The sequence below is a fragment of the Numenius arquata genome, chromosome 4, assembly GCF_964106895.1.
Source record: "Numenius arquata chromosome 4, bNumArq3.hap1.1, whole genome shotgun sequence".
In the NCBI taxonomy this organism is placed as follows: domain Eukaryota; kingdom Metazoa; phylum Chordata; class Aves; order Charadriiformes; family Scolopacidae; genus Numenius; species Numenius arquata.
In genome coordinates this window covers 70,094,241-70,118,054 of record NC_133579.1, presented here as the reverse complement: position 1 = coordinate 70,118,054, position 23,814 = coordinate 70,094,241, and the positions used below count along the sequence as shown (strand labels likewise).

Genomic DNA, 23,814 nt, shown 5'->3' with positions numbered 1-23,814 from the left:
GTGAATATCAGTAGGTGTTGTCATTTCTATGCACTAAGGTGTGTAGGAGATTTTGCCACCAGTTTCTGCAGTCTTTAAAAGGGGCTAACTGGGTATGCTGAGTAATTGCTTTTTTAATTACTGTGTATCAGAATACCTTGAGGAGGCTATCCTAACTTACCAGAAGGGGACTTCCTTTTCTCTTTTTTGTATGACTGCAAGATGAGTCTATCCTTTCACCTCAACATAGAATCATGGTATAATTTATCATGGAAGTGAACTTCAGAGAGCATCTAATCCACACCACTGCCCGAAGCAGGTCCAGAGACCTGCCTAGTCGAGTCTTCAACATCTCTTAGGATAGAGATTCCACAGCCTCTCTGGGTAGTACATTCCAGTATTTGACAACCTTTGGAGTAAAAAAGTTTTTCCTTATATTTGTTTGGAATTTATCCTGTTCTAGCTTGTGTTCATTGCCTCTCATCCTATTTCTGTGCACCCTTCAGGACATGTCCTTTTTCTGGTCGCCCCAAACTCTGTGTTTACATCTCCTTTTGTACTTGCCACGAGATGTTTCACACGGTTCAGCATGCAGACAAGGCCACTCAGAGGAAGTTCTTGTCAGCGCTGGTGCGAAGGACTGCACTGCAGGAGAACTGGGTGCACAAAACCTGTCTCAAGGCTTTGCTCAGTCCGTTCCTCTTCTTAGTGCAGAACTCTAGTTTGATCCATCGCTGCTAATGGGGATGATTCATTTTGGTGTTGTCCTGTATGAAAAAGCCCTTTCTAGTCAGTGGAGTCCTGTGCTGCAAAAATACACAGACTTCAGAGAGCTGGGCCAGAGCCTCTGAGCCACAACTTGTCATCATTTGTAGCCCTCTGGAGAGGGTACAGCAGAGGGCTACCAAGATGATTAGGGGCCTGGAGCATCTCTCTTATGAGGAGAGGCTGAGGGACTTGGGTCTTTTCAGTCTGGAGAAAAGAAGACTGAGGGGGGATCTGATCAATGCCTATAAATACTTAAAAGGAGGGTATCAAGAGGATGGGGCCGGTCTTTTTTCAGTGGTGCCCAGGGACAGGACAAGAGGAAGTGGGCACAAACTTGAACATACGGAGTTCCACCTAAACATGAGGAGGGACTTCTTCACTTTGAGGGTGGCAGAGCCCTGGAACAGGCTGCCCAGGGAGGTGGTGGAGTCTCCTTCTCTGGAGACATTCAAAACCCCCCTGGACACGTTCCTGTGCAACCTGCTGTGGGTGGACCTGCTTTGGCAGGGGGGTTGGACTAGATGATCTCCAGAGGCCCCTTCCAACCCCACATCATTCTGTGATTCTGCAATTCTGTGATTGTTATGATGGTTCTGTTCCACTTAGCACAAAGTAAGACTCTGGTGCAAGAACATCTTTGAGGTAGCTGGGGATTCTAACCATCCCGTCCCTCTGTGTTGGGGCTCAATGAACTCATACGCAGGTTTCCAGAATTTAAAATAAATTCGCTACTCATTTCTCCCCTCCTTTTCGAGACTTCAACTGGACAGAAGAGAGATTCACAGGAGCTTAGAGCACAAGGAGCTACAGAGGAGTAGTATTTTGCCAGATGAGAGGTGGGGATATTCAGGAGGGCAGTACTGTTAATAGCAAAAGCAGAAGGGACAGACTGAATCCAACCTCCTGCCACAGGGGAAATGAGAATCTTTCACCTGCTCAATTATCCTGTTCGATGTCAGTGAAGCAGACCACTGCACATTATTGAATAGGAATATAGGTCCTTAATAAGAACCACGGTGTCAGTCAGCCCAAATCCACTCTCTGCTGTTGTAAATGAAATTTTCTTTTCTGGTAAGCAGTCTCCTGTTGCTTCCTCACTTCCTTCTTTCACTTCTAGCTGCGACTGCTGCCTTCTGTCTCAGGGAGTCGCTGACATCTGTCAGGTGTCGGCTAGCAGCATGGTCAACTTTTACTTACGGTTGTTTGCTAGTTATCCTTTGAAGCAGCAGTCACAGTGCGAACAAGCGTTTGTTACCGCTAAAGTGATGTGCTGAAATGGTGGTAAGCGGTGCAAGAGCCAACGTCTCTCTTCCATCAACATAGGTCTGCGTTAACCATCATATTGCAGGTAGCAATGGAAAGTCTGTTACAGTCATCACACTGACAGTACTGTGATTTCTCAGGATTAAGCACGTCAGTTGTCACGTGTTAAGTGGTATCTGCATGAGATCTATAGACAGAGATTATTTAACCAATGGTGCAAGAAGGGGTGTCTCTTAACATTTCACCAGACTGAAAAAAAAAAAGGAAATGAAACCAGAAAGGTTGATACTTATGTAAAGATAATGTCTAGACCCTTGTGGTTATGCTGAGTTTCAGGAAGCTGACAGCAGATGAAAGTTTGTGGTATCTTCGGGTTTTCTGCTTTTTGTTGATCGCTTGCTGCCTGCCTGGAAGTTGCGAGCTTGCAGGTGCCCAGTCATAGACCATCCCTAGCCCTGGAGCGCTTTTCTCATGCAGCCTGCTTGCCCTTTTTTTTTGCAGTCACTTGTATCACTTCGTGAGGCCTGATGGGCCAGTCACTCTTGTATAAAGAAGGATCTGTTCTGTTTCAACTATATCAGCCCCATAAATCCACATACCCAAGCTGGCAGGAGGCATGTAGAAGTCTGGCACTATATGAATTCTCAAGCTGATCCACAGACGTTTCGTCATAATGCCTGATTCAAAAAATAATTAGAAAAACAAAGCAAACAAAAAGGAGATGCACAAAGCATGCACCAGTAACTGCCTTTTTTTTTCCACTGATTGATGCGTTTGATTTTCCTTTGATACCTGGTGACTCAGTTTTGAATTGCACACCCTACAAATTACCAAGAATTCAGACTTCATTCAAATAACCAGTCTTTTCCAAGCCAGAGTTGACTGTTATATGCAGGTCTCAGCTTCTGAGATCACTCAGCAGAGCAAGTAGAGAAGACATTCTGTGCATTCTCTGCAGACAATGACAGACTGATTTTTAATGCAAATATAAAACTATGCCTCTTACTCTAAATAATCAAATGTATTTCAAATATATGTTCCATATATTCTCCATAATCACATTTTCTTTTTTGTCCAGGGACCAATAGGACCTACGGGACCAAAAGGAGAACTTGGTTTCCCAGGACGTCCAGTACGTATTATGCTCTCAAGTGGAATGAAGATAGAGGAACTTGCTTCTGACACATACGACACTATTTCTACTTATTTTAGGGCCGCCCAGGACTGAATGGACTGAGAGGTGTGAAAGGTGATCGAGGCGAAGCATTTAATGTAAGTTTAAATATTAAGTTTTATAATATTAAGTTATGTCTGATGCATATGAATTCCTTTAAAATGATGACAGGACTAAAAACCTGAAATGATCTAGAAATAATTACATGTTTCTGCTACTTTTCCTATCTGGTGACAATCATTGAAAAGTCAACTTCTGGGTCCAACTGGACAGTTCTTGTAGATATAGATAGTTGTATCAGCTCCCAGGTGTTAATAGTTATATGTGTGACTCACTGTTAGCAGAGCTGGTTCAAATAGCAAATGGCAAATGATCTGGAATTGCCAGTTCTCTCTCTGTATCAAAGACGTCCTGATCCAAGCCATCAGTATGACCCCTCATGGTGTGAAGATACTGCAATAGGCTCTTAGCTATCTAGCACAGGTACAAACAGCACTTGAGCATATTATAGTGAGGTGGCATCTACTCTATTAATGAGGACACACTTGCTAATACCTACTGCCTGCTTTAGTTGCCATGTACATGTATGCAGAATAACGACCACCACATAGATGATAGCATATCCATGCCCACCTACAAGCAGTAATTATGGAGTGATGAACTCCATAATTATGGAATTATGGAGTGATGAACAAATGATGAACCAAGGTCCTGTTGTGGCAAGTCTGTTCTTATGAAAAGACTTCATGCAAGTGATCTCACAGCAAACACGAAGACCTGGACTACACAACCATAAACACTGCTGAGCATAAGCAATAAGTTTCCCAATAGCAGAGTAAATTGTGTTGTCGTTGGGGCAATCTGTGGTAGAAAAATTGGTACCCATACCAACAACGGCAGCTAATAACATCTCATCTGCATCAAAGATATGCTGAAAAAAAAGGACAAGGTTACTTTACTGTGTTAGCATAGAAATCATAAGGTGGGGATCAACTAGGCATCAGAAGAGGTGATCAGTATCACCATATTTCAGTAGAGCCCTTTTTGTAAATTAATTCTGTTGTATGAGTCCTCTGGTTCTACTTTGTTATATTGCACACAAACTACAAAACACAAGCATGTATTCTATCTGGACAATAAATATAAGTGAGATGATATTGATTTATCCAACTAACAGGGAGACTGAGAATTGGGATGTATCCAAGTATCTTCACAGAAAGAAAAGATCAGGTACTAACGGTTGTTTATCCCTCCAGAGAAAGGTTTAAATAGAAATTTAGTTGCTGGAAGGCGAAACCAGACAAATTAGACAAATTCTAGTTGGAAGAAAATGACAGAAAGGATGGCTAGCCACCAGCAGAAAATATTAAAGTAGATTTTCCCTTCTTCCACACCTTCAAACAGTGTCAATGTTCATTTTCTGGATTGTCTGCTTTAACCAAACAAAAAAAAATATTAAAGCAAGTGTAGCTAGATGAAGTACACCAGGCTGGGAGATTAAAGCAAACAAACCAGGCTACATGTTCTAATAGTCCTTCCTGGAGTGCTCAGGGAAGATAAAATCTAATGGATCTCTAGTTATTGATGAAATGACCTGTGTCACCTCACAGAAGCTTGCGTTGATGTGGAATGAAAGATGGACATGGCATGGTGCCAGGTTTTTAAATGACACAGTAAAGAGTTGGCACTTTTTTTTTTTTGGCAACGGGCAGTCACACCTCCAGTCTAGCAGGGTTCCTTGAAGGTGCTAATTAGTGTGATTAGTGTGTAGTTATCTGACTGGCACTTGAAAATATATGAATCTCAGCAGTCTTGAGAATCCCAAACCAGTCTCAGATACCTAATTTTCTTTGGATGAGAGATCTATTGCCTTTAATTTCGTTTCAATTTTTAGTGCTTTGGGGTTTGGGCTTTTTTTTTTCCCCTGGGAACAACAACAATCTTAGACCGTTTTGTTCTCCACAGAGTGCTTGAGGTTTAATATTAAAATTCACCTGACAGGTTGGTCCCCGTAACTGAATTCTCAGTCTCCTCTCAAACTCTTCAAGCTCTCTGAGCTCCTTTGGCCTTCTTTCTGTAGGCTCATTTGTATTGCTTATCTCTCCGGAGGGAAAAGTTCTCTCCCATATGAAATGGGAGTTCTCTTCCATATGAGTTATCCCTCCCATATGAAAAGTTCTAATATCTTCCTTCTTTCATTCTCTTGTACCAGGGCCTTCCTGGCTTGCCTGGACCCCCAGGGCCTCCTGGACCTCCAGGGCGTATAGTTTATATCAAAGGAGTAAGTACAATTGGGGATCAGCTGCTGGTCTCTCTCTGTAGCAGAAACGTGCTGCTCTAGAAACGGCTTGCAAAGACAAACATCAACGCTTGTTTCAGGCAACACAGTTTAAAGTGGGAGAAAATCTCTTAACTGGAGCCACTGTCCTGTAAGAGTTTGGCCCCACACACACAGAGTGGGACCTGCAGACAGACCTGTGGGAGATCCCAGGCAGCAAAGCTGGGTTCTCTGCCCAGGAGGCGCCGATATTCGTTTCCAGGCTTTGTCTTGTCACCTCTATTAGATCTGTTTGGTGTGATATCTGCTGTATTATACCTACATTCATTAAAATAACTTCTCTTCCTGTTTTCAATAGACAGTTTTCCCAGTGTCTCCCAGACCTCACTGCAAAATGCCAGTAAGTCACACACAGAATCTGCTCCTGGCAAAATGCATGGCCGTGACAGTACATAACCAAAGTAGCTCAGATACATAACCATGGTAGCTTTGCAGCTTTTCTCCCTCTGCCTTCTGCTTTGCGCCAGAGGTGTGTTTTACCTATTCTTCAAGATAACAGATTTTCAAGTGTTTAGATACCCAAAATTAGCCAGATATAAAATATATAGCAGAACTAGAAGCACAAGAGCCTTTTGCTTAAAGCACTTTGATTACTTGGTTGTCCTAATACTTTTAATGCCTTTCAAAGCCTGTGTCTCCATAGCTTAAGAGTTGCTTTGGAGAGCTGAATGTTTATACATACATGCACACACATTTTTCAGATGGATATATAAATAGTGTCTCCATGTTTTTATGTCTTCAGCTGTTTTCAATTTCTCTGTCCAAAATAAGACTTGTTACGTATTTCATTGTGGCATGAAAGACGCATCAGAAAAGAAAGATTGTGTTCTTTATTTGACCCTCAAATGCAGTCTATTCACATATAAACATTTATTATCTCGAGAATAGCAAGTGAAGCTCTGCCCTTGCTTTCCAAAGGGAATGGCAAAGCCCCCATTACCTTCAAAGGAACTGCAATTTAGCACATAGTATCAAAAGAACGGAGATGGGGGTTTATGTTTTCAGAACACCCTGATGCAATTTTTGTTTAATGAGTCATGGAAATTACATCCTACAAACTGCAAACAGAGTTCAGTCCTAGAAGTACTTTCCCAAGGGCAATATTGTACTCTCAAACTGTGAGTTAGGTACTTGGGAAGGATTCTGTCTTTGAGAGCCACAGTCCTCTCCTGAGTAGTGTGGTGTGCAGGATGGCTGTTCTACTTTTCTGTTAGACAGTAGATCTCAAAATAGTATTGTGTCCCCTCCTCCCATTTCCATTCCAGTTTCTTTTTCACTTATTTTAGAGAAGCAGATCTTGACTCATAGTGTGCTAGAAGCATTGATACTCTTCGTCACCCTACCCTTACTGCTGAAGAAAGATGTATCCCAGCTTATGGATCTTTCTGTTAATGATAACTAATCATTACTCTATGGTAATTAGACATTTCTAAAGTTTTGGCCTACCACCTCCAGGTACCATCTTTTTTCCTCATTGAATTCCTCCCTTACATCTTCCCATTCCCACCATATAACATTGTTGTATGTTAATCACATATGTCTGTAGTCACGTATGGATTAGTCAGTCTCACCTCTGAAATCTGACTGCACAAGGCCCTGAGAAACTTGATGTAGTTGATCCTGCTTTGGGCTCGACATTTTCCAGAGATGCCTTCCAACCTCAACTCTCCTGTGATTCTCTGTGGAATGATTCAAACAATTCAAGCCTATTCTAGCTGAATTTCAGATAATGGGAAAAAGTCACTTTTCAAGAAGGTTACTATCAGTCAGTAATAGCAGTAACTTTTACATGCACAAGTAATAGAAACCTGTACTTCTAAACACCTCTTTGTGCATCTGAGTGTGCTAGATAGATTTGTGCTACATTTGTGAATAATCTCCTAAACCTATCCGAGTTTATAGATAAGAAGTCTGCTGTACATGCCTACATAAATGAATATCGATAAAGAACTACAGACTGAACCCCACAAGTTTTCCTCATGTGAACTGAACTTCTGAAGTTAATGGAGCTATCCATGTGAGTAAGACTTCGAAGAGCTAATACTACAGGAATAGCCAGATTCGGCACTTCCAATTTTTTTTCATACGCTTGATTAGATTCATATAAATAGTACTAGCTGTTACTAAGACCCATCCCTTTCCAAGCACTGTGCCCCGTTTTAATTCCTGCAATGTCCCTATTTTGCAGAGAGGCAGTAGAGGTAAGTAGCATACCCACTATTAAAGGTGGCTGGGGTCAGAACGGGACAGAATAGAATAGCTTCTGCGTCCCAGTTGTGGTCTCAATGCATCAGGAGCACAGGTCAACATCAGACAGTAGGCGTAGCCATGGTCTGATGAAAAATTTACAAACACAGTCTGTTATCTTAGAGTCAAAAATCAAATCCTGCTTTCAATTGCAGTGATGTAAATTCAGAATTGTCCTTGGAGAATGAGTTTTCTGATGTTTCACTGGCATGACTGAGAGTAGGATTTGCTGATGCCTCCAGAACGCATGTTGTTACCCTCTTGCTGAAAGCATGTTGCATGTTAAAGAGAGCACAATCCTGAAAAAAGCTTGATCAGCTAATACTCGGACTTTGTCAAACTGGAGATAATCCCAGAGCGTGGTTATAATATTTACTGTGACAGCATGCAAATTTTCCAGGCTTTTCAGTCGCACCAAGTAATGCACTTCCATTGGTTAATGTGTATGGATAATTTCTAATAGATTTCTCTGTCTGTAGGTGAGCACTCCTTACCCTGGAAATCAAGAAGCTCTTCATGCCCATGGTGAGCAATTCTCTTCTTGTACCTTGGTTACCTCGGTTTAAATAAGCTTTTTTTGTTTATTCTTAGTTAAGCTCTTTTTGCCCTTTTTTTTTTTTTTGCTATCGTATAAGTGGCTTTATGGGGAAAAAAAAGAAGAAGAATTAAAAAAAAAAAAGTGGTCTCACTTCTTTTTCTGGTGAAACTGTAAGATCTATGGTTCTATGATTGATTCTGCTCTTTTTATACTTTCAGCTTAGGTAAAAGCTTGAAAGTGAGGATTTTGACTATGACAATTCTGTTTAAATTTTGTTGGTTTTATTCAGTTAGTCATTACAATTTCTCCTCTCTAAATGCATACTAATTCTCAACCCAAAGAGTAAATCCTAAAGTCACTCCAGCACGTTTCTTTCATTGGTTTTTTCAAGATCCCATTTTAAGATCATTGTAATGGTTTGGCCATTCCATTCTTGAGCTAGTACTCCACCAGATAAGCACAAAGTGGTCACTCACTGTGCACACCGGGCATTAAAATTAATCCAGGTCTGCATCTGTGATTCAGTGCTTTTTTCCTTCCTCAAAGACATCTTCCAAGGATGGACTCAGTTACACGCAGAGGGAAACAGGTAGCAATTCTGCGCAAAAAAAAAAAAAGGTGCATAGTGGTTGAAATAGTGCTGCCTTGACCAAATTGTGTGGAAGTCCTTCAGTTCCAAGGTTAGCAGAAATTTCTTTGATAGTTTGGGCCCTTCAGAGCATCTGGGAGCTGGAAAAAAAGGTTGGGACATTAAAACAGAGTCCCAGAGCACCCACAGGGAGCAGCTGGCAGTCTCCTTATGATCCAATAGTGCACAAGGGCAAAGGAGGTCTTCTCAAGATCATGGAGGAAATAAAGTCAGTGGTCTTCCTCCTTTCATTTAACTACTTATAATAAAAATTTGTTCCTGTCTCTTTATTACACTTTCAGAGTAATTTTGTGGAAAAAAAAACAGTAATGCACCCTCTAATATACAGCCTGAACCTGTTTCCCAGTTCCCGTGTTCCTGGGAACTAAATCACTGTTCCCATTACTGTGCGAAGGAGTCTGGAGAGTTTACAGTTTAATCAGATAAGTCAGAGCCTGCGTGGCAAAACCAGTGCATGCAAAACAAGTTGAATAATGCAGCAGTGGTATATGTTGTATCGGCTCCAAATGCTGGGGCTTGGGGCTGTTTCTGGAGGAAGAGATTGCTATCTAGGGACCAGTTCTTTAATGTGGTCCAACAAGTAGACAGTGGGCTGGTATCAGCAACCTGAACCACTCCTCTCCCTTAGCAATGACTGAGTCACTTGCAAAGACCAAGCCACCTTGATCCAAATGGAAAAAGAAAAGAAGAGAAGAAGAAAAGCGCAAGGGATCAGGATAAAGGGCAAGAGTGGACATAGTAAGTGGTAAAGGAAAATATCTTGAAGAAGAGAAAGTCCGAACTTGGTTGTATAAGCTCTGAATTCATCTCAGTATTTTAATATGACCTAAAATACTGATGACTGGACTGGAAACCTGCCTGGAAAACAACTCTGAAGATGTCACAGTTGGAGAGTTAAGCTTCAGCTGACAATTAGGAAAACTGTCTAACTGCACACCTGAGAGATTGTGTGATTGGCCTCGGTGCAACATAAAATGAGGCCCCACTGTTCTGTCAACAGGCATTTGAACATGGGCTCACAGCTGGAGACTGAGTCACCAGACAGATCATGGGGAAACCCATGGGAGTATGACCAGCTTTCACCTCTCGCGGCTGAAAGACAAAAGAGAAGGGTGGAGAGGAACTGTCTGGAAGCTTCTGTTGTAACATGCTTTGAAAGAGAAGAAGTCCATCTCATTCTGCTGTATATAGCCATTCTGAACAACTAGAAGAAGGGGAAATGCTGCAACTGTTTTTCAAACTAAGGCTTTCTTAACAATGAAGTCTTATTTATAAGTGGCACCAGGTTATGGAGCGTGGACTGGGTACCCAAGCCAAAGATTGTTTCTGTGCTTGCCCCAGTGAAATTCACAAACGTAATCAAATTGGGTTAGAAAAGAGCCAGTGATCCACTGACTCCAGCATAGATCCCAACTGACCACAGGGGCTGAAGATATCACAGCCGGGGAAGCATTGAAAATTACTTTAAGAACTGTGTCTTGTATCTGCTTGTCATTGTACTTCAGGACCCTTCCTAGTCATAATTCAGAATAAGACCACTTCACCTTTTTACCTGAAGAAAGTGGCTGAAGTGGCTTTTTACCTGAAGAAAATGTTACTGTGGAAGAATGATATTATTTTACATTAATTTTGCAAAGATATTCACAATTACTCAGTCAGAACAAAGAGAGAAATCAGACCTAAGAAGTCTAAATACTCAGGGGTCGTTTTACCCAGGTCTTTTATAGGGTAAGTTTACCAATGCAAGTTGAATAATATCTGGAAAAACAGAAGTTTTATCCAGATGCAATTCTACCCTTAGCTCAACTGGATGGAAAATTACTGTAAAAGCATGCCTGTCCTTAGAGAACATTTTCTTCATTATTAATGCTTTTATGACACGAAGGAACAATAAACGATAGCATTTTTGACATTCACAGTTGCAGATATTATCATTTATTGGTTTGGTTTGGAGTCTGGAGATAGTAAAAGATGTGGTATCAAACACAGAGCCATAACTCAAGAACTGTTTCTAGAATTACTCCAGTAATATTCACAAATGCAGTGAGAACAGGTTTGTTTAGAGGATCTTAGGCTGGGTGATTAGGGAAAAGAGAGTGAAAGATGATTGACTTGCAAGAGAGAGATTGTCTTGCACATGTTGGGGTTGATAAGAGAGGACAATCAGGCAGCCATTCAGTGTTCATGAAGATAGTGAGGCAAGCATATAGGGGCTGGAGGCATGTACCCCACACGTATGGAAAAGTCTGCTCTCACTTTCAGTGGTTTGGTTGTCACTGCTATAGTCTCTGCTGTTTCCAAGTTCTCATGAATTTGTGGCTTTTTTTATGACAGGTGCTAAAGCAAACAGAGATTCCTGGGGGCCGCACAGTTCAGCAGATTTAAAAGGAGAAAAGGGAGACAGAGGTGCTCCGGGACCACCAGGTATATTAAATCTGATGTCATTGACATCCTGTGAAGGAATGCACGCTTAACTCAAAAAGTAATTCAACAAAGTACTCTGATACATACCCCTGGCAGCCTTACCAGCCTAAAGACTTGTACCTAGGTTCTTCACTGACTGACACACAAAGCAAAGCCCACAATGTTATCAAAAAATGTCTTCTGAAAAGAAGTATCTGTACTGCACGTTTGTGGGTATTATGAATGTGTTAAGTACAAGAATAGATATTGAAGTGTAACTGGCTGGTCAGAGATTTTTTTAAATCTTAGAAGGACATTGTGTCTATTTCCTGAGATACCATTTTGTTAGCAATCTTTTTGAGCCAATTGGGCTAAAATCCAGTGCTTCCCATTTCAGGGTAACACACTTCTGCATTCTGAGTTCAAGGCAGTCATTTGTTGGTAACGATCCCACTTCCAGCAGGAGGTGGAAGTAGATGATCTCCACTTCAACCAACTTTTTAATACTTTATGCTTTGTGATAATCGTGAAAAGTCTGTCTGAACTAAAAATACTAATTCACTTGTGGCAGGAGCATCATAACAGATGTTCCTCATCAAAGATTTACTTTCCTGTATCAAAAAGTTGATATTCTAATCTTGCTAATTCTTACACATTCAAAAATAGTTAAAGAAGAAATATCTATTTGAAAAGATTGCTATTACAAACTCTTCCTTTTCTATACATTTTTTGAAATCTCAGATACTGAGATAAGGCTTTGGTCAGTGCCAGAAATCATTTGAAATAGAAGCAGCAGAATATCAAATTAATGTTGCTATACCAGATTTATAATCGTTGTCCTCTAATGGGTTGATAATAAATACAAAACTACATCTATATGGATATTTCTGTCTTTATTCTAAAGACACAGTTCTGTTGACTGAGGATGATGTTTTGGTTATTTTAAGAGGACATGTGTTGGTTCTAATAAAATCTGTTTTCTTGTCTTGTCCTCATTAATTTTTATTCTGATCAATATCCAGTGCCTTAAAATAAGTGGTTAGTGCTTCCTAGCCATCGATAAACTTTTAAGAAGAAGAGGCAAAAAGCATTTCTAAACAGAAATTAAGAAAATTTTCTCTTCTGTGCTGGTTTATCCACCATGAACATGTCTGTTCCCTCCCAGGTTCTGTATTTAACGCAAATTAATGTCCTAGGTATTTTTGCCTGTACCTGATGATTTCGGGTGCTTCAGAAGGAGGGGATTATGAGAGGATTATGCTTATGTTCTTGTAAAACTGCAGCTAGTGAAGGATGGTGAAAATAACATGAGAATTCTGGTTAAACTGAGAACTGAATTCACCTTTCTCTAAAAATAACAGATTTATTCATTTGTTTGCCAACTGAATCATATGTTAACTAGGATCAATTCTGTTGATGCTCTAAGAAATATTCCTGCTCGGTTCTTGCTCATTGATGTACTTGCTAAAATATTATTTCATACAAACCAGTTCTCTAGGTCTCACAGACATCGGTATCATCATTGACAGTGCAAATTCACAAGACAGAAGTTGCAGGGTAGTGGAACATGATTAAAGTACAGGAATTTGTCAAAACCTTCTCTGAGAGAGAGACAGATGGCAGAAGCTCCTTCCACTACAGTAGCTGTTGAGTTCCAGCAATCAGAAAAGCTTTCTGAACAATGGTACTTGTCCGGGCAGTGAATTTATTTTTTTCTTTTCACAAAATGTCTCCTCTCAAACCTTACAAACAGTCTCTATTAATTGATACCCTGTGAAATTATGAAGCCAACACAAAAAGTGGGTAGAGGGCAGGGTGCAGTTTATTTAGCTACTCTGTATGGAGGCAGGCGTAGTAAGTGTCCAGAGCATAGGTGCTGTGTTCCAACCACATGTGCAATGCTCCAGCACAACCCCGGTGTTTCTGGCTGGAAGAACACAGTCTGAAGCCTTGTAAGAAAACATATTTAGCAATAGAGGAGGAGTTTTCACTGTGTCATAATCTCAGACCCAGTCGCCTAAGGCTGAAGAAGAAGTTTCAGCCTTTTCTCTGTGAATTCTGGAAGGAATGGAGCTAATGGAAAATTAATGAGGTAGAGCAAGATGGCTTCTCGCTGGGCAAGCCTTAATTCTGGTAATAAGTGAGTTCTGTTTCTCCAGGGGCTAAGTTAATTTCTAGATCAGATTCCAGATCTGAAAGCAGTGTGGCTTCCCATTTTCTAAAAGAAAGGTCACCAAAGTTCTATGACCTTATGCTTGTTGGGAGGGCATGATTTTGCCATTGATGATGCAAAAAGTGCTGTTAGTCTGTTTCAGCAACAACTGAAATAAATGAAAATGTCTGGTCTATCAGCAGAAGCCACACAACAAAGTATGTTTCCCTCTGGCTAGTGTTAAGATCCCTAAAGGTCCTCCCAAAAAATTGCCTACCAGCCCTCCAATGAATGTCTATAGAAGAGGACTGAACTAGGTTTGCCTGTTGAGAAGTCACGTCAGGCAAACTTCTCTGGTTGTGTATACTAGTAAATTAAACAGACCCAGGACACAGGGGAAAATTGTCCTGCAGTTTAATTGTTCCCACGTTTCCTGGCCTGCATTTGGCCTACAACAAGTAACAGTTTCTCACACTATGGGATGCTCTGGGGGATAGATTAAGCCAGGGATTAGTGCAATATGGAGAAGTCTCTCATACTTCAGGCGTGGGGAGGACAGTTTAGCTGTATGAATGAAAGTTGTGCCACTTTACCTCAGGGCTGAGGAACTGGTCTAGGTAGGTAGAGCCTACTGGTTCCCTACCAAAGATTTTTGACTTCCACTTTGAGGGGTGATCTCCCTCTTCCTCATGTGCCTTGCCCAGGCCTAGTCTACTTACTGGTCATCCTAGAAAGACCTCAGATATTCCCCAGTGTAGAGATTAATACTAAGGAACATCCGAGAAGGACACCTACCATTCCATTCCACCTGTCTGTTTCCCCATGCCCTCACATGGATCAAGCAAATCACTGCAGCGAGCTGTAATTGGCAGGGTTGGAATAAAATCATAACAGCTGCCATAGTGGGAATATATTTCTGTCCCAGACTACAGATGTATACAATGTCTACTTGACTTAATCGTATCTGAGATAGCATACTGAGATCTGAGTCCTATGGCTGGCATAGGGTTGGACACAAAGATCTCAAAAATTAATCAGAACACAATTGAAAAAAATGCATTGAGCTGTAATGGGCTGCTGTAAAACAGTCTTTTTTTTCCAAGTGTATGCCAAACAGAGACTATTCGAAGGGTTTTTAGACTTTTTGTGCTGGCTTGACAGCTTTGAGTGACCACCATTGGCAGACAACACAACACAGGTGGTATAACCATTGATACTGGTGTTGGGTTTTGATGCAGAACAATGTCAAGGAGCCCAAGGATCAGCTGCACGACATTATCACTGTTTCTTTCTCTGGTCAGTTCTGGTACTGTCCTTGCATGAAAGATAATGCAACTACTGATTGGCCACCCCACTGCTGGCAAACCATATGGAAAGCTTTTCTTTTACCTTGATCTCCGTCAAAGGGGTTAGTTTGGATGTTCTCTTTCCCCCTCTGCCCAGCCACCGTTTTTTTCAGAAAACAGGGAATTTTTCATCTTTGAGCCTTCTTTGCTTTCAAATTTGTCTGACGTTCACAATCAGATTCAGAAGTTATTTGGTGGAGGAGGGACAGACAAGATAGGACATGTAAGCCTTGCTTTGTTAGGAAATCAAACTGAAAATATGTTAGATTTAAAGGTTAATGTTATTATTGTAAATATTTTTTCTTTAAACTCCTAAACCAGTAATATCCAAAGCAGTGCTTTTAAAAAGAAAATTGCAGATAATTATTGTACTTTATTCTATTTTCTTCATATTTCAGGTCCACCTCTGCCTCCATCATATTTCAGCCACTTTATTAATAGCATAAAGGTAATTATATCCCATTTGTGTTTGAGTTCTGTTAAGCTATTTTTAAAGTGTACTTTACTATAAATTAGGCATAAAACATGGTGAAATATACAAGACAGATAACAGCATCAGCAATCACAAATGATAGTAATTTCTTAAACTCCAGCTGAATAGACAAGTTTATTACAAGTATAGAGATAGCAGATGTCAGTAGTGTATAAAGATTACTTTTGAAAAAACTTTGTTACTGAGGCTTTTTACCTTCCCAGTGGTATTAAAGTGAGTCATAATTCACTGTTACCTAACATAAGTTGGTATAAATTATCTGCCATAAATGAATGCTTTTGTTTCCATGCCAGCTCGGGTAAGAGACATCCATTACCTAAAGGGCTTCTAGAAAAATTCAGCAACAATTAACACATGGGGGGAAAAAATCACTTCTGTGTAATACTGTTTATCCTTTAAACACACTGAATAAAATAAGTTAAAGTGATGGAAACGACTTTTCCTGGAATCTCTTACAAGAAAATATACCCATACCTTCATGTGTCTGGTCCCTTTCTGTTTCATTATTCTCCAGACTGCGTCAGGTGACAAAAATTAATACCAATGCAATATTACTTTAAAAGTTTCTAAGTGAACGAGGCTCTTTATCAGTAGAAGATCTGAAAAAAACCTGAATGAAATTATTGTTTAATAATGCCACTAAAACCAGTGTATTGTCAGTTTACTTGAAGGACTCATGCCATCTGGTTTTCAGATTTTGTTTCTGCTTGGCTGAGTGTCCCTAAATTATTCCTATGACATAAAGTGCCCCGTGCGTGCATGGCAGAGCTGATATGGCTTCTTTGATCTTATAGTGTCTGTAGCTTTACAGCTTTAGCTACAAAGAACTAGTTTTTCATCTAGTCCTTCATCTCTGCAAAATGGCGTGCCATAAAGAAAGCTTCTTAGTCCTGTTTATTGGGAAACTAAAAAGAAGAAGAGTCAGAGGAGGAGCTATACATAGCCATCTCTACTGGATTTCTGCAGCTGCCTGCCATTCTTGCTTTGCCCTTTGCCTCTTCACAGGTTTATTTCTCAGAAATGTGAAACAGAGTAGACCAAAAAAACTCGAAAGAAAAAAAAAAACAGCAGATAAACAGAAGAAAATAGTTTGAGGAGGAACCTACAATTGCTGTGGCTCGTGTTGCACAGAGAGATAATGACCTAGTATTTAAACACTTCTTCTTACCTATCTGTTCCCCAAACTGACTGATAATCAACTATGAAGGCCAGGAGAAGACATGCTTTTCGAAGTGTCTGCAGTTTTGCGTGGTGTTGTCCTTCTGTTATCTGGGTACACACCCCCGCTCTTCTCTCTCATCCTATGCACAGTGATCTTCACTTGCCACATACTTTAAAATTAGTCTGTGCGTTCCATGTCATTCTTGCTTTGCTTTTTCCTTGATGATGGAGAACAGCAGAAAGCCAGGCTTTTGTGCTTCCTCTGACTTCTTGCCACCAGCTACAGCACAGAACAAGGTTTTGCTGGGTAGAATAGCAGGAAACAGCAACAGAAGCATTTTCTCTGCCTCCACCTAACCCAACCTCCCCTAGTCCCTGCCCTGAGAGAGCCTTGCAGCCTCAACTCATTCCGCATTACTGAAGAAGGAAGTGATGTCAAAAAATTTTAAGCAGATGCTTTTCTTTATTAAGCTCAGAGATATCATGTAACTTTAAAAGGTCAGTGCACAGAGTTCTGATCTCACTTCAGCTCAATGTCTTAAAATACCTTCTCTTTAAAGGGTGAAAAAGGAGACAACGGAGTCGCTGGTGTAAAAGGAGAAAAAGGAGAACCAAATGGAGGGTTTTTTCTGACAGGGCCTCCTGGACCACCTGGAAGACCGGGATTAGTTGTAAGTCATGCAAGTTATCGCATAGGAATAGTTGTGGGTACCCATTGTTTTAATTTAGAAGGCACTAAAAAGAGACAAACATCAAGATGATGCTAAGAACTATATAAAAACTCATACGTTAACCATTAGGTGAATACAAGAGAGTTGCATGAGGCGTGAACACAGACACTTCACTTTCGTGCACAGAATTAATTTGCTGTGAAAAACTGACGTAATGTTATGCTCAGCTGTCTAATACATCGGTATGTAGATACATGGTATTAATGGCATTTCAAATCAAAGCAGTATAATTAACTTCTGACGTTACTACTTATATCCCCATAAAGGCCAAAATAGGCTGTATAAAGTTAGATGGAGGCTGACTTGAAAATTATTGGCCACCTAAATCATTAATCTTTTCTGTTCCAGTAATCCAAAAACATGAATGAAAAGTCCAGTGTGTACCCATCTGGATCATTCCTATAAAACTCAGCTGCTCAGTCTCTACCTAGTTGTTTTATCTGCTGGCAATTGCCACCACAGCTGCTTTGGAATCAAATGTAGTTTATCCCTGGGATCTGGCAACAAATGTGTGCATTGCCTTTACTCTATTGTCATGTTCTGTGCCAAGGAGCATGAATGGGTGGGTGACAGCTGAGGCTGAAGGGTTAGGTTAGCAAGCCTACCTTCAAAAATCCCCCTGACGCTATTCCACATGGCTGAGAACCATCTCCCTGTTTAGAAATTGTTCCACGGGAACAAGAGGGAGTTGGATGGCACATCTGAGATCTATCAGAGACTAACCTCTCCTAGTCCAGGGTCCAAAAACTGTTCCACGTATGCAGACCAGTTTGAGTGCAGGGAGCTTGAGCTCTCCTCATTCAGGCTGAAGACACACTGCTAAACTGGAAACATAGAGAGTTGGAGCCTTTTTAAGCTGGAAGACTGGCAGCTGGAGAGCTTAATGGATATAAGCTGACACTTGATCACAGGAGGGAGAAGACAACATTCATCATGAGACATACACCCTGTATAGACACACTTTATGTTAAAGCTTTCCATCATGTACCTTCAGACAAGCTCTTATCTTATAAGCACATCAAAGCAAGTAGTCTCAGCACGAGCAGAGGTGAGATCCGGGACTTTGAGAGTAGTGTTGAGAGTTTTGGAGATATCAGCTACTCAGGAATAAGTGCAAGAACTTTCAGAAAGCTTTCTGAAACTTAGATTCTTGAATTTAGTTTAGTATATGATTAATTTTTTCATTTTCCATTAATATCCATGCCTCCTTGAAGAACATTATGTACAGACTCATGTCTAAACAGTGGTGTGGTAGCAGGCCTTCAGAAAATGTTGCCATCAGAGATGAAGGTCCTGTAGCACTGAAACTGCTACATTAAAAAAAAATATATACTTTTTATCACTTATAGGGACCAAAAGGGGATTCAGTTGTCGGACCCAGAGGACCTCCAGGGCTACCTGGCCTACCTGGATTACCAGGTTATGGAAAAATTGGACCACCTGGACCACCTGGACCACCAGGACCCCCTGCAATATATGGCTCAGGTGAGAGAGTGTGATTTTGCTTTTCACTGTACATGCAAGCACGTAAGCATGCGCCCACACACCCCCCCACAGACACTGCCACCTCCTTCACATACCTGTTCTTCCATCTGCCCACCTGAATCAGGTTGGTCCCCTCTGTCCTCCTGCCCTCTACCAGTTTCTCCCGGGGGGGTGAGTTGGAACAGGGAGCACAAAAGGGACAATTTCTCTGCAAACAGTTTTCACTGACGAGTGCCATGGGAGCGCTATTGCATGAAAAACCTTGCTGTGGCTGTGGCTGTGGCTGGGAGGCAGTTGTCCTGGTTTGAGCAACACAGGACTTATTTCTCTCCTAATGCCTGGGAAAACTGCACTTTTAGAAGACTCTGGTGTCTGAAAATATTTACTTCACAGCCAGCTATGCTCTGAGGGTTTCAAGGTCTCAGTGTTTTTGAACCCTGCCAGGTGCAGGGATGAGGAGGAGCAAGACCTGGGCACTTGACCCAAGCTGGAGAACAGGATTATTTCGTACCATGAACATCACATTCAATATAAATTAGCAACTTTGCTGAGAAGTTCTCTCTCCCTTGATGGCTGTGATCCTGAGAGCTCCTTACCCCCATGCCAGACTCCTGAAGCCTTCCCTTCCTCCTGAAGCCATAGCGCTCACAGTGCCCGACATTTACTGTCCCCTGCTGGGAGTGCACAGCTTCCTGCTGATATCGTTAGCCAAGTATAAACCTTGTTTATTTTATACTGGCATCAGGTGGTTGTGGGTTCCTCAAACCATAACAGCAGTTTACATAACAGAGACAGGTTGCCTTGAAAGCTTTGCAAAATCTATCAAATTGATCAGTTGGCTGAATTTAGGGAGATGTTATTGCGGCCCAAGATGCTCTTCTTGTGGTGAATGGAGTTAAATCCAGTTGGCGGCCTGTCACAAGTAGTGTTCCCCAGGGCTCAGTATTTGGGTCAGTTCTGTTTAATATCTTTATCAGAGATCTGGACAAGGGGATTGAGTACACCCTCATTAAGTTTGCAGATGACAGCAAGCTGGGTGGAAGCGTTGATCTGCTTGAGGGTAGGATGGCTCTACAGAGGGATCTGGACAGGCTGGACTGATGGGCCAAGCCAAATGGTATGAGGTCCAACAAGGCCAAGTGCCAGGTCCTGCGCTTGGGTCAGAACAACCCCATGCAACGCTATGAGCAGTGTCTCAATGGGAGACCTTATCACTCTCTACAGCTACCTGAAAGGAGGTTGTAAAGAGGTGGGTGTTGGTTTCTTTTCCCAGGTAACATGTGATAGGACAAGACAAATGGGCTCAAGTTGCACCAGGGGAGGTTTAGGATAGATATTAGGAAAAATTTCTTCACTGAATAGGTTGGCAAGCATTGGAACAGTCTGCCCAGGGAAGTGGTTGAGTCACCATCCCTGAGGGTATTTCAAAGATGTGTTGATGTGGTGCTGAGGGACATGGTTTAGTGGTGGACTTGCTAGTGCTAGGTTAACAGTTGGACTCGATAATCTTAAAGGTCTTTTCCAACCTAAATGATTCTATGATTCGCTGATGTAAAGGCACTACCGGCAGCAGAGTTTAGGTCTAGAATGATATTGCTGGAGAACTGCTTCTAAAAACTAGTTGTTATGCAAATGCTGAATGGAAACAAAACTTTGGGAGGGTTGGTTACTGTGCCTTTAATGATTTTCAATTTATTGGATTAGAAAAGGAGTAAAATGTGCCACAGATAGATACATCAGGGGAGGAACTTTGCGAACAAGGTGACACTGGAGCTTCAGGTGGATTATCTCAAACTTGCTTCAAAGGGAATACATGGCTATAAACCAAGTATCACAGTTCAAAGTATTTGTGCTTCTGACTCCTGTTGGGTCACAGGTCTGCTAGTGACAAGCCTCATACTGTTAATGTCCAGCCCTTAGACTGGGTTCTGGTGGATGGGGTCCTGCGCTCCTCTGAAATTACTCAACAGGTTTGCCTGAGCAAGTGACTCCCTCTGGGAACTGTGACCAGCATGGGAATCCATCACCAGACCAAAGCATTCCTTAATCTCAACTGAAGCTGGTGTAGTAACAGAAAGGGAATTGTTGACTGAACAGAGAGGCTAGAATGCAGATCTGTCCTGCCTAAAAATTGGGCAGGTCTAGCTAATGCAGATCTCCATTTCTGAGAACTAGCGATCAATCTGTTTCCCCACAAGACCTGTGCCTCCAGTATGCCAGTTCGGGGAGCAGACCTCTCTGTCTCCAATTTGTTCTCTCCAGGTATTTCTCAAACCTGGTCAGACTGGTATATACAGCTGCCCAGGGACAAGGTGAGACTCCCAATTTGTCATCCAGTAATTATTATGAATTGAGTGTCTGTCAGAAGCATTCATCCTCTGAAGAATATTTAAGAAAGAACAAACCCTTAATACGTTCAGTGTTGGAACATAGGCCTGTACCTGAGTTAGCCCCTGATCATCATAGTATGGACAGATCCTCAGCATCCATAAAGTCCATAAAGGCCTTCAGCCCTTTTCCTGTGTAATTTCTATTAAGCACTTGTCAATATTAGCTAAGAGACCCAGACAGACAAAACAAACTATTATTAGTACTCCATCCCTATACTTTCGCTTTTCGTCTCTGCCATTAGTCTTCATCATCCTCCTACACATTTTCCTTTTTGCTTTGTAAGAAGGTTCTTTAGGCAGAACACTGATAGATGTCCATTTTGCAAAATGTTACGAACACAGATGTTTATTTATTTCCTATCTTCAAGGTAGAGTTAACTGTTAAAGTTTTTACTTACTGTAATGTGTGGCTCACACACTGTAACATGGGGAAGGAGGAATGGTTTATCTGCAGATAAATAGCTCTGAACACTTCTGAGAACTGAACCCCATTTCCCTGCCATTGACATGAAGGAACTGCTCTGGAGGATCCTTGTAAATGGTTCAGAGCAGAGATTTTTCAGTTTGTAAAAGGTGATTTCATAGCACCTCCGGGTTTCACAAAAACAAACATTTTTGAACACTGGAATTTGCTTTATTGGTGTATAACTGCAGTCTCCTAAGGGGTACAGATCAGTAAAACGCAAGCTCTGGAAAGCAGCAGTGCTCTCAGGGTTAGCCTTTATTGACTCTTCTATGGTTCAATCTATATTTTAAAAACCTATCTTACAATCCTTTATTCAGACTATCAAACTACTTCTGAGTAGAAAGAGACAGTAAAAGAGAAGACAGTCAATACTTTTTCTTCACTGAATTTATTTGCGGGGCTGGAGGGGAATCTGTAGCTGCACTTTCACTGAAGATCATGGGGATCCTGATCCCTTTGAAAATTATGAGGGCAGAAGGTACGCTTGTTTGGCTTCTCTTCTGTAACTTTCCTCCAGTCCATTTAGTTGCTGCGTCCAGTAAGGTGTGGATGAGTGGGCTTTGGTTATTGAGGCAAGGGCTACCGGATGTGCTCACCAAAATTTCTCCAAAGAGTGGTTTCGGAGAACATTCCTACATTCCTCCGTTTCTGCCTCACTTTTGAAGAACAATTCTGTCCGTATTTGGGATTATAGCACTTTTGGCATAGCTAAGGGCAGCTGTACACTGTGTGCAAGTGTCCAGCAAGGTAGGAACTGGGGAGTCGTTAGGAGCTGAACCTTGGAGTTCTTTGTGCATGTTTCATATTCCAGATTCACCAGCATGCTAGGTAAGAGATGCTAGACTTCCCTACACTCAGAAGTTTGACAACTGTCCACCAACTATTAGATCTCTTTCATGTCATAATAGCTCTCATGCCTTTCTGTTCCTAATCAGATTTCTTACTGAGGCCTTTATATTTCCTCCCAGCGGTATAGTAGCACACTCTCTTGGATACCCCTGGACCTGTTTTCTTGCCCCCTCCTTTCCTTTACAGAAGGAGTTTCTACTTAAGGTTAATACAAGGTCTGCCCAGATCTCAGCTGCAGAGCCCTGCTGGGACACACCATGATGCTCAGAAGGGGTTTGTGTAGAAGCTCTTTCTTATAAACAGCTTCAAAGTTCCATTATCGTGATACACATTTGTATAGCATGCTTGCTTTCAGTCTTCCATATCTTTCCTTCTTTCCTTCCTTAAAAGAAATGAGTTTTTACTGCAGAAAACAGGGACTTTCAGCTCACAGTGAAGAAATTCAATTTTGGAGTAGAGGCAGGTGCTAGGTACTAGATGCAGTCTTAAAGTTCAGATCACTGGAGAATTCTTTTTTGCTTTGAAATATAAGCTGAGCTTACACTAGTGAATTTTTTATCTAAAGGAAAAGTTACTTTTAGAGCAAAAAATATAACTCAAAGCCTACACAGGCAGGAGCTAGAAGTTCTTCCGCTTCCATATGCACATTCTTCCTCTTCCATTAGCAACTAGCAGAAGAACATTCTGGTCAATTTAAGTGGATCTCGTTCTTCATTTGCAAAGTATCTACAACAGATTGCAACCTGCTGACCTTAACCTCCCAAGTGACAGAGAAAAGACTAAGTTTCACCGTTGCTTTCAAAAAAATCCTTAGAATCCTTAGTTGGCTTGAACACAGCTATTCAGAACTTGACTAAATCTCCCCCTACTCCTAGACACCACCACTAGGTTGTTTCTTTATGTCACTCACCTTCTTTCTCAAAAAAGATGACCTTCAACATGTATTGTATGCTTGTTTTATTTTAGCAGCTGCAATGCCTGGGCCACCAGGACCTCCTGGAGAGCCAGGGTCACCTGCAACCAGGAACCTGGTAAGACAGCAAAAGAAGGAAGTTTGCTGTTGAAACCTTGCTTCAATTCTTTTGGTGGTCATTGGTAGCACTGAGAGAGGAGGGAAGGCTCTGGCCTGTGTTTTTATATATTAGAATGTTTTCTGAATCTCATAACTTTTCAGCAGGGAATCCTTATGGCTGGGTAAAGTGACGAGAGGAGAAGTCTGTCTGTTGCCTTGTTAGTATTCAAACAAATGCAAAGGCTGATGGCACAATAAAGTAATGGAAAGGTGCATATTCCATGTTCAAAGCAACATCTCTGGAAAAGTGTGGCAACTCAGCAAGTTGAGATACTAGAATAGCTACTGAATGCCCAGTTTCCATGAAAAA

At 41.4% G+C, this 23,814-nt stretch overlaps 1 protein-coding gene across 2 annotated transcripts in view; it reads left to right on the top strand.

The window, feature by feature from the left end:
* The window catches only part of COL15A1 (collagen type XV alpha 1 chain), a 142,973-nt gene that overhangs the window by 110,951 nt on the left and 8,208 nt on the right, over positions 1-23,814 (top strand). For both annotated transcript variants that reach the window (XM_074147010.1, XM_074147011.1), the window contains 10 exons: positions 3,089-3,142; positions 3,223-3,282; positions 5,397-5,465; positions 5,821-5,862; positions 8,249-8,294; positions 11,291-11,380; positions 15,256-15,305; positions 17,072-17,182; positions 18,592-18,727; positions 23,399-23,463. In XM_074147010.1, coding sequence (XP_074003111.1) covers positions 3,089-3,142; positions 3,223-3,282; positions 5,397-5,465; positions 5,821-5,862; positions 8,249-8,294; positions 11,291-11,380; positions 15,256-15,305; positions 17,072-17,182; positions 18,592-18,727; positions 23,399-23,463 — 723 coding nt within the window. The remainder of the gene's footprint in view (positions 1-3,088; positions 3,143-3,222; positions 3,283-5,396; positions 5,466-5,820; positions 5,863-8,248; positions 8,295-11,290; positions 11,381-15,255; positions 15,306-17,071; positions 17,183-18,591; positions 18,728-23,398; positions 23,464-23,814) is intronic.